General features: G+C 37.7%; 2 protein-coding genes across 3 annotated transcripts; both read right to left on the bottom strand.

The window, feature by feature from the left end:
* Nucleotides 1-3,822: 3,822 nt before the first annotated feature.
* LOC121242543 lies at nucleotides 3,823-9,598 on the bottom strand. 2 transcript variants are annotated; one of them, XM_041140413.1, is made up of 6 exons: nucleotides 9,365-9,598; nucleotides 8,155-8,417; nucleotides 8,003-8,032; nucleotides 5,316-5,526; nucleotides 4,658-5,228; nucleotides 3,823-4,126 (listed from the first exon to the last, which is right to left on the bottom strand). In XM_041140413.1, exons 1-6 carry the CDS (start codon nucleotides 9,561-9,563, stop codon nucleotides 4,069-4,071), a joined length of 1,332 nt encoding a protein of 443 aa, XP_040996347.1. In that variant the 5' UTR covers nucleotides 9,564-9,598; the 3' UTR covers nucleotides 3,823-4,068. The 2 variants fall into 2 exon arrangements, with proteins under 2 accessions (XP_040996347.1, XP_040996346.1); XM_041140412.1 differs by lacking the exon at nucleotides 8,003-8,032 and having other exon boundaries at nucleotides 9,365-9,590.
* LOC121242668 (putative ATP synthase protein YMF19) lies at nucleotides 6,775-7,335 on the bottom strand (the record flags this gene model as incomplete). Its single annotated transcript, XM_041140584.1, is given in 2 exon segments — nucleotides 6,775-7,026; nucleotides 7,028-7,335. Coding segments are annotated over 2 exon segments (435 nt in total), but the record flags the coding sequence as incomplete, so codon positions are not given.
* Nucleotides 9,599-9,858: the final 260 nt, after the last annotated feature.

The raw sequence follows: 9,858 nt of genomic DNA, 5'->3' as shown, positions 1-9,858 counted from the left end.
TGCTACAAATCTTAATGACTTGACATTACCCAAAATAGAAATAATGCAATAATACCATCAATTGCAAACTGAAAGTGGAAAAATTGCGCCATAAAATTATAAATAATCAACTGAGTCTAATGGCATAGACTATAATTCAATCTCACATTTCTAACTACATCAAATAAATAAAATCGCATTTCTGGCACCATAGTGAGTGATTACTTTGGCTATGCTGACAAACTAAAACATACACGATTGGTCGAATCGTGAAAACTTACGATGTTTTCATGAGGTTCCTAAAGCCTATAGAAATTCCATCATTGAATTTCTCGTGGGCTGTTACATCCTCCCCTCCTAAAAAAAAAATCGTCCTCAAAATAGACGCAAGTAACAAGAAGTTAAGGAGAAGATGTTACTCACCAAACTCAATGTCCCTCACTGGATGTATCGTCACTGGTCAGTTATGGTGGTGGCGCATCAATGTCCATTGGCATGGCCTGCTGCGGTAGGTAGTAGAATGCGTTGTCCCCTAAATCATACGCCATGTTGCTAAAATGGCCTGGGTTGAGGTGCTGCATGACCTCTTCATCGCCGCTATTTAGCTCATGACCCTCTACTAACAAACATTCGCAGTGAGTTGATGGCATAGATGATCCTGACGCTCCGGGCTCAGTGTTGGCTGCTACAGCATGCCCTTCTGCTGCTCTGCTGAACTCAACTTCATTCCGTTTTGTCCTCGTTTTAAAGTTGCCCCGGTCTTATCACGTAGTCAAGTGTAGAGGTAGATAACGTTCTTCATGAGCTAACGCCTTCCTCTCGTAGCCAAAACTATTCTTATCTATAACTATCACATGGTTACACAAAATAACTACTACCATAATAGAGAAAAGTATAGCACTCACGAAGGTCACTACCCAAACTTAATGATTTATTGACTACCCTTCTAGGATACTGAATCCTTGCTTAAGTGAAATCACTACTTTCATTACTGCTCAAAGACTTATTCACCACAAATTTATATATATATATATATATATATATATATATATATATATATATACCCTTGAATTCTACCATTCCTTAACTCTCTCTCTAAAATCAACACTTGTACTAGAATCCTTCCACAAAGTAGATCAAGTCGTACTAGCATACTCTCTAAATCTAAGACTTCAAGTGGATAATCTCCCAAAACTTTTCCTTAGAAAAATATAAGCGATACACTTTCTCTAATTCATTAGGGAATCCCATCCGCCTAGGACTAGTTTACTCCTTCATAATCAAAACGAGTCGTTCTTCCTCCTAGGTAGTATCTCCATAATCGTTCAGGATTAATCTAATCTCTAGACTTTCTCTCTTAAGATTGACATAACTCTTCTATCCTTCAAGAGCTGCCTCTTATTCTGACTCTAAACAAAAGGATACGTTCCTTCTGTTTTTGTAAATCCTCAAGACCAAGATTTTACTATCCATATAAAAGTCTCCAATATAAGGGCTATCTAAATTTTTTATTAACACAATGCTTCGCCAAAAACCATTTAATGGTGGCTGGATAAAACTACTATCATAAATTAATCCAACTAAGAACAAAGCTTGTCCCAAACACTTTACCCTTACAAACACAAATTCCATGGATCCACAAAATCAAAACAAACTCCAAATACATGGAATACTAGTTCATCAACCTTCAATATCCTTCCTCTAGCAGCTAAAGGGTATTCTATATCTACATCGATATGAGCAATAATACTCCTAATGAGAATTGTTACTCTTACCACATGGGTAACAATTCGGCTTACGAACTAAACTCTCGTGCAATACCACAATCACCAAAAACAGGGACTCGCTCAAATCCAACAGCATACCTGCTACAAATCTTAATGACTTGACATTACCTAAAATAAAAAAATAATGCAATAATACCATCAATTACAAATTGAAAGTGAAAAAATTGAACCATAAAATCCTAAATAATCAACTGAGTCTAATGACATAGACTATAATTCAATCTAACATTTCTCATTACATCAAATAAATAAAATCGCATTTCTGGCACCATAGTGAGTCATAACTCTGGCTATGTTGACAAACTAAAACCTAGGCAATTGGTCGAGTGGTGAAAACTTACGGTGTTTTCACGAGGTTCCTAAAGCTTATTCATACGCCATTGGCATGGCCTGCTGTAGTAGGTAGTAGAACGCGTCGTCCTCTAAATCATACGCCATGTTGCCGAAATGGCCTGGGTCGAGGTGCTACACAACCTCTTCATCCCCGTTATTTGGCTCCTGACCCTCTACCAACAAACATTCGTGGTGAGTTGATGGCATAGATGATCCTAACACTGCGGGCTCAGTGTTGGCGGCTGCAGCACGCCCTCCTGCTGCTCTGCTAAACTCAGCTTCATTATTTGTCGTCCTCGCTTTAAAGCTATCCCGGCCTTACCACGTAGTCAAGTGTTGAGGTAGATAACATTCTTCATGAGCTAACACCTTCCTCTCTTAGCCAACACTGTTCTTATCTATAACTATCACATGGTTACACAAAATAACTGCCACCGTAATAGAGAAAAGTATAACACTCACAAAGATCACTACCCAAACTTAATGATTTATAGGCTACCTTTCTAGGATACTGAGTCCTTGCTTAAGTGAAATCACTAATTTCCTTACTGCTCAAAGAGTTATTCACCACATATATATATATATATATACATATATATATATATATACATATATAAATTATACCCCTGACTAGGTCTCCTGCTTGAAGAAAAAAATCAGCTCCCAAGTTCTAGTTTTTCCATCACTACCACCTACAGATCACACAGAGGAGTTAAGACCAGAACTAGAAACAAATCATTGAAAGACGTATGAAGACACCAGGGGGGAGAGCATTTACCGAGGTCCTCGTGAAGTGGTTGGGTTTGCCTACTGAACAAAGTACTTGGGAGTTGTTGTGGCGTCTGCAAGGCCTTTACCCACACCTTGTGGGCAAGGTGCTGTGATGAGGGGGAGTTTGTCATGGACCCGATGGCTGGAACTCAGACAAGGACGTGAAACCTAAAACAGAGAAGTGAAGATGAGTCTGGAAGTCGAAGTGTGAAGTGGCTCAAAGAGTTGGAAGTGTTTAAGTGAAGAAATCAAAACGACAACGTCAAGAGAAGGGAGAAACGGTGCATTGCGAGTCCAGAAGGCAAAAGCAATGTGTGTGCACTTTGTGATTAATCCGAGACTGGGTGCGTGCGTTTTGTGTTAAATCTGGAGATTTTGCGTGCGTTTTTATTTTATGCATGGTGTGCATGCATTTTACTTTATGCGTGAGGCGTTTAATAATACAATTGTAAAACACATCGTTTGAGTTTAAAGAGTTCAAACAGTGCGTTGGGAAATTACTGGGAGTTAAGAACCTGTTGCGTTTTGAGACAAATTTGGACATTGAGTCTGTTAGTTACTTATAGTGTTGAGTCCGTCATTTTATTTGGAAAGTCGGTCACGGTCAGTTTATCAATTGTAAGAGTTAGTTACATGTGAGAGAAATGTAAGAATAAGAGGGAAATCAGAGAGGAAGAGAGGATCATCGAGAATATTGTAGTAGTGAATTCTGTAAGGAAGTTTGGGAGCCCTCGAAGTACTCCCGTGACAATACAATTTCTTCTAGCCATTTTATTAAACACACACAGTGCGCTCTGCTTCATCTTCTTGCATCAACCTTAATCAACATTCAGCATCCTTCCTCATTACATTCACAATCACAAGCAGGTCTCTAACATAGTACGGCCAGAAACACCATCATTTGGTAATCAACTAAAAAGAGAATACCCAAGTTGGGGGGAAACAAGAGAACTTGAACAAATAAATAAGGCTTAAACACTGGAAGACTGTAAACTCAAGTCAGAGTTCTGTTGAGGACTTATAAGAGCCACTTGATGCGACAACACTGACAAGGTAGCAAAGAAGTTAAACAGATCCAAATAAAGGATCCAAATAAAAGATCTAACTAGGAGTGCAAAAAATGTCCAACAAATCCAATATGAAGGCCTTTTATCACCCCAAACTAAATACATACACAGTAAGACACAAGTTATTTCGTCTACTGGGCTACTGAACACGATGGGGCTTGATTCACCGGCAAGGTAGCAATCGGCATCCTGCAAAATCTCACAAGAAGTTAAATTACAATTCAGCAACCCAAAAGGGTATACATGAACTACATTACTTTTTGAACAGAACAAGAATGGCAAGGAAGATATTCAGGGTATTCAATGGTTAATGAGAAAGGTAATTCAAAAGAAATAAGCAATAAAAGCATCTTCACTAGGCTGTATTGACATTGAAATAAATAAACTAGCAACTAGATATGGCATGATACAAACATCCCCATGATGTGTAGAATGATTACAAATAAGCATCAGAGGGAGGGATTATAGCCAGACAACCAGGGAGTATAGAAAAATTGTAAAACACAGGTTGGATTACAACATGCTCCGAAAGCCATTTAAATTGGGCTGAAAACTGAATACCAGTACCGGAATGCAATGCAAACACTCATGCACAAACAATTACAAAGTGTCAAAAGCAGGTATTATTGTCAAGAGAATGAAATACACCGAGAATGAAATAAACCCCACACAAGACCAAAGAATAATGCCAAATATGAGAAAAGAGAAACAAAAACTTACTGAGTGTCAAGACGCAGTTTCTTGTTAGCTTTTTTCTTATTCTTCCTACGCTTTCTTCCTGAACTTGGACCTACACCCAGAGGCTGTTGCAACATAGGAGGTACAAATGCAATTGGAAGATTGACAGCCTTAGATGACAGTTCTATATTGATTGGTTCAGATGATGGCTCCGGTTTTGGTAATTTGAATTCATGGCGAAATGGAGGCATTCCTGAGGAAGACCCTGGATTTGCACCTCTTCTTGCACTGTTGTCAACAGTCACTTCAACATCTTGATCAATGCTGAGTTCCTGATGCACCAGAGGCATTCCCAAGGAATACCCTGGATTTGCACCTTCTGATGCGCTATTGGCAGCAAGAGCCACTTCAACATTTCTATCTTCACTGATTGCCCCAGAAACTTTATCTATGCTTATTCCTTGGGATTCGGAGTTGATTTGTCCTATGCTTACCCCCTGGTGTAGAATGTTAATATGTCCAGAGCATGGGCTCTTCACCCTATGCAGTGCAGCATAGAGTTTTCCTTTAGACTTAATTATCTCTGAAAGAATAGTTCTTGACCCAGAATTACCTGCATTGCATCTTCCACTACTTAGCCATACCATAAAAAGAAATGCTTGGCATAAACACAAAAAAATAAAAATTCATATTAATATACCCAATAGCGATAGAATAACGGCACGCGCTGCCAATTGTTCAGCTTCTTTCTTGTTTCTTCCAGCTTCACCGGTGTACATTACGCCATTGAAAACCAAAGAAGATATGAAAACTGGAAGCAGCCCTTGTGGTTGAATAGTGTTATAAGTAGGAATTTCCATATTCATCTTGACAGCAAATTCATGAAGGATAGACTTGCAAAATACCGTATCCTACAAAGTAACTCTCAAAAAGTTAATTGAACACAGTCAAAACTAAGATGGCAGACAATATAGGAAACTAAAACAAAAAACCTAGTGTAAAATATTGCAAACATAGATAAACAAATGAGACTACGGGCATGCTTGGATGCTTGAAATATCTCAAAATTTTGCAAATAGGAGTAAAATGATTTGAGTGAAGATGTTTTATTGGATTTTGGAAAAGGAGAGAAAAAGTTGAATAATTTTTTTTTAAGATAAATATTGTATTGGAGTTTGTGAAAATGAATAGATAAAGTTAAAAATTGTTTGAATATTATTTTTGTTTTGAAGTTTGTAAAAGTTGTATTAATTTTTGTATTTGAGTAATGATTAGATGAAAAGTTTAAAATTTAAAATAGAGAAGTATTTTGTGTTTGAGTGGTGTTTGGGAATGAAGGGAGAAACTTTGGGAATTGTGAGAGTTTTGGGAATGTTTGGTGTTTTCCAAACATGCCCTAAGCCTCAGCAAATTGAGCCTAAATGGCATTTATAGGCAGATTAACGTCATGCCTTATGTCTGCATATATCATCCATAATTCCTTCCATTGCCTTCAATGCAGATTATTTAACTCCTACCAATGTTTGTTTTTTCAATCGAAGAAAAGCCTCTTGCCATTCTTCATCAAAGAAACACGAGATTTTAGTGTCATGAGAGAAAATAGAGAGATTGGGATAAGATATTAAAAATTGATTTATAAAGTGAGTACCAACTGAAAAATTCCTTTCCTTCTAAATACAAAACCATGTTTGTTAGCTTGCAATAAAGAATACTACCTGCTTATCACTACTCATAATGACATTTACCCATTTGGAGAAATGAGTCATATGGCACAACTTAGTTAGTTATTCTCGCAGTTCAAATGAGATTCGGACCGCCACTTCTCCGAGGGCATGGTTCTTGATTCCCTCTCTCCTCCTGCCTTGGAGCTCGTCCATTCATTGGGTGATCCCTTGCTCTTGTGTTTGCTCATCATTTAGGTCAGTGAGTGAAATTTCTACTCATTGCAGACACCTCCTGGGTTTTTCACACCTTGATACTACTGGGACCCTTGTGCCCCGACCCTTGATCAAATAAAGTTGCCCGCCCTATGTGACTCACAATTCAAAATGAGCATTGGTAAGAGATGCGGACATTCCCATGTTGCGGTTCCCTCCAATCCATTCCCGAGTTGGCTTAGGGGAAAATCTTAGTGATTGCCTTCACAGATCCAAACAAGCTCACAAGGCACACAATAAGAAATAAGACCAATAGAGACTTCATAAGAGACCATTTGAGCGCAGATTGTAATGCTCCTAGAAAGGCATATTTCAAATATTAAGTGAACGTTCCCAAAATCAACGAGTTAATCATACCCTTCTTTGAACCATACCCAAGTCATAATGAGATTAAATAAGAAGCTTCCTTGGCTGTGTGGAACATGGATTAGCATTATGTCATTCCTACAAGTGATCCCCCATCCAGGATTGGAACAAGGACTTTGAGATCAAATAGAATACGTTTCTTTCCATTCCTCATAAGCCATTTAATTCTCCGAAACAATAGATCAAAGTGATTTTCCTCCCTTTTCCCAATAAGTCTACGGCATTACACCATTGGGATACTTCGAATAAACTAGGGCACATATAGGATACGCCGGTGCTAAAACCTTTTCTCAAGATATCTTCCAAACGGTTGGGGTCATTACTCCAGATGTTGTTCCCCCAGTTTGAAACCAGTTGGTTCCATAGTTTTAGAATTCGACTGATCCCAAGCCCCAAACACTTACTATTGGGAATGGATTACTATTTACTGATATTGAAAAGTACTTCACTTAGAAAAGATACAACCTACATATTAATGTTCTAAAGGTCTACCAGAACTTTATTGTAAGAAAATTCTCTTGAGAATTACATTGCCCATATGATATAAACAATTTTTTTTTATTGGCACTGGGTGTCTGAGAACAAAATCCCGACTAATTCTAGGAGTGCACAATCCTTTCGCAATGAGTTTCCCGCAAGTGCATCTCGAGTAATTCAAGGGAAAGTTACCTCAAATTCAAACATTACACCTGAAGGGAGCATATAGAACGACAACTAAAATAGGTCCAAATTCAACAAATTCTCAAAAGCAAATTAAGATAGCTACCTCCTAGCATTCCTTTATGAATCAAGCTTGAACATATGAGCCAAGACCAATGGTTCATTAAAAGGGGTCCATGTTTTGTACGATTTTTTTTCTTGAGCAGGTCAACATTCTACACTGAAACAAAACAACTAAGAAGGGCGAACCTAAATCGTGTAAAAGATAAAATAAAATAAAAATAAAAAAGGAGATGCAAATTATTATTACCATGAAGATGTAAATCAGGTCTGCCAATAAATTGGCTGAGGTTCTTGCAACCTCAGAAAATTTTCCAATAAAGAATGTGGAATTTATCAACTAAAATTGATGGGAAAGACAAACATTGACAACTCTTTCAAGCCCCAAGTTCAACTAAAAAAAAAAAAAATAACAATTATAAGATGCTAAAAAATCATATGAACCCTGCGGATAAATAGAAAAATAAAGAGTTGCATACGCCCAAAACCAAAATATACAATCTTGAAGCAACAAACCTGATGAATGAGAGGGCAACCTTCATCCCTTATCTTTTGTAATATGTTCTCGAGTGCAAGTTTGGCTACATCTTGCTCAGCTGCTTTTCGATGTGAAAATGTGTTGGGAGAAGTATAAATTTCCCCGTCCACAGTCACAGTCGACCTAAATTGCGGTGCATGTTGAGACCCCTCATTAGTGGTGCAATACAATGGTAGCGAAATTGCAGACCTTTGAGCGTATTCCTGCAAACGGTTCTTGTGCATCAACTGTTCTGGAATGCCTAAACAAAACATGACCCACATAGCTTTTAGAGATTACTTCTTTACCTCTGTTAGTGTCACAAATTCAACAATATATGGCTCATCATATAAAAATAATCTTAAATATAAACTCACACAAATGCAGCAATAACAAAAATGGATTAAACAATAATTGACACAAACCATTTTGACGTTTTTCAAGAATCATAAGATAATAAGGGCAGCTCCAAAGCCACAAATTGCTTAATATACAGAAAAATAGAGGTGAATTAGCAGACTATTTAGGCAGCATCTGCTACAAGAAAAACAAAGGCACCATCAACAAACTACATGATCTTGCTCATCTCATTGAGTGTACGTCAATATATACATCAATCGTAACGTGCTAGCACAAATGCAACAACATTACTCTGCACGCTCCATCCCACTTAAAGATCTTATCGCAAATTCGAAAAATTAATTCTTTCTTAACCCAGAGTCTACCAGATGGAAAACGGCTTAATAAGCATGCATATTTTTTATCTAACAATTCCTTTTGAAAAGAAGCAACTACATCAACAATATGAAAGTTAAGCACACAGAAAATGAAGGAGATTTTAAAAAATTAAAATTAAAATAAGGAAACAAATTTAGATTACCCCTCTCTCTCTCTCTCTCTCTCTCTCTCTCTCTCTCTTAATATTGACGGAGGGATCTAAAGAATTAAAAAAATACAAGTGCATTAATCCTTTAAGCAATAAAGTTTTCTCAATCCCCACTGAACGATAGAGAAAGCGGGCGATTTGGTTGTTGAGAAAAAATGTAGGACATCAAAACGCAAACAGAAAAATAACAAGTTTACGAATATTTGGGACAGAGAAGAAACAAAAATCTTTAATCAAAGCTCACATATTTCATCGCTTTGGACCACTTAAGAAAAATATAAAACCCAAAGCTGTTACCGGAAGTATCATCGTCTCTGACTCACCAGAAGAAGTGGGCGGCGCTGCAAATGGAGGCAAAGGCTGAGCCGGAAAAGGAACAGGGGTCGTATACGGAGCTGAAACCTGATGCTGAGGAATAGGACTCAAACTCGGTTGGCCCATTACAACGGACCGGATTGCAGCCATCACAGAGACAGAGAGAGAGAGAGAGAGAGAGAACAGGTAGCACTGAGTACAGACCATACGTCGATCAAATGAAATAAGCGTACCCTAAACCACAGAAAAATAAAATAAATTAAAAGAAAAATAAAGGGTACCCTAACCCTAGTGAGCAGCGTAACTCTACGAATGCAAGCCACGTGTCCAAGCTCATATCCAGAGGCCACCAGAAGACGCCACCTCATCACAAGCTTGAAGAAGCATTTGATAGAGATTTTCTTTTTTATTATTCTAATTTTAAAAAGATGTAAATTTCTCTGAAATTTAAGGTATTTAGATTTTAGTATTTTCTTTTGTACACGTGCTTCGCAAAGCGTTT

Source organism: Juglans microcarpa x Juglans regia, chromosome 8D (assembly GCF_004785595.1).
Source record: "Juglans microcarpa x Juglans regia isolate MS1-56 chromosome 8D, Jm3101_v1.0, whole genome shotgun sequence".
Lineage (NCBI taxonomy): Eukaryota > Viridiplantae > Streptophyta > Magnoliopsida > Fagales > Juglandaceae > Juglans > Juglans microcarpa x Juglans regia.
The sequence above is the reverse complement of the archived record's forward strand: the minus strand, read 5'-3'. Positions and strand labels throughout refer to the sequence as shown.